This window comes from Fibroporia radiculosa (genome assembly GCF_000313525.1).
Source record: "Fibroporia radiculosa TFFH 294 genomic supercontigs, scaffold64544, whole genome shotgun sequence".
Lineage (NCBI taxonomy): Eukaryota > Fungi > Basidiomycota > Agaricomycetes > Polyporales > Fibroporiaceae > Fibroporia > Fibroporia radiculosa.
Genome location: NW_012133517.1, coordinates 93,941 through 94,722, shown reverse-complemented (window position 1 = coordinate 94,722; position 782 = coordinate 93,941). Strand labels below are relative to the sequence as shown.

Here is a 782-nt window from a genome sequence, read left to right as displayed (position 1 = left end):
CGAGGCTAATTCCATCTGCTGCAGAGCTGCGTGCTCCAGAACGCACCAGCACACGCGCACAGCGAGCACCGTCTGCGGTAGTGCGACAAGTTCCCGGCCATCCTTATCCTTACATTCATACTGGCAGTGGTCTTCCGTCCTTCGTTCGCGCGCACGGGTCCCGCTGGAGGCGACGTCCGGATCCTCGCAATCCGTGCATGGATGTCTTTCCCTTCGATCCTCCTTTTGGACGACGCTCGCCGCCATTGGACGAAGGCCGGACGCCTTCTGCGGGGTGTAGCCGGCGAGTGTCTGAACCTAGTACCGCGCGCCAAATGCGAGTCCGAACGGGCGGGTTACATCGATGAGAGGTGCATGTGGGCTCCACCCGCACTGAAGTATCGTTTCTGGTATTAGGCCGCTCAAGTGTCTACAGTGACTGTGTGAGTGCATGGTCGAGCGTCTGGCACTCCAAGACTCGGTTAGCACGCATTGAAACGCACACCATGGTATACTATAACTCCACCGCATCAGGATTCAAGTTTAGTACACTCTAGTTGAATTCTCAGCGACGCCCATCTCTGTGCGTCCAGCGTCGGATGGGCTCTCTTGCACTAGCTGCCACCACGCACCTTCCCGCCGCCATCGGCTCCCTAGGACATTCTCGCGCGCGGCTGGCTGCGGGCCGTCGTTTCGCCGTGGTGGAGCACCCAACGCCCATCTCGGACCTTGACAAAGGCAGACGAGAGAAGCTGCCAGGCAACGCCCGGAATGAACGCAAGAGCCAAGTGGCAGATTGCTGC

General features: G+C 59.5%; 1 protein-coding gene across 1 annotated transcript in view; it reads left to right on the top strand.

Moving 5' to 3' along the window:
• FIBRA_08269 (uncharacterized protein) overlaps window positions 1–396 on the top strand; it is a gene marked incomplete at both ends in the record, with an annotated part of 501 nt that extends 105 nt beyond the window's left edge. Inside the window, 2 exons of the mRNA XM_012329918.1 lie at window positions 25–70; window positions 128–396. Of these exons, the coding sequence (XP_012185308.1) occupies window positions 25–70; window positions 128–396 (315 nt within the window). The remainder of the gene's footprint in view (window positions 1–24; window positions 71–127) is intronic.
• Between the last annotated feature and the right edge of the window lie 386 nt (window positions 397–782).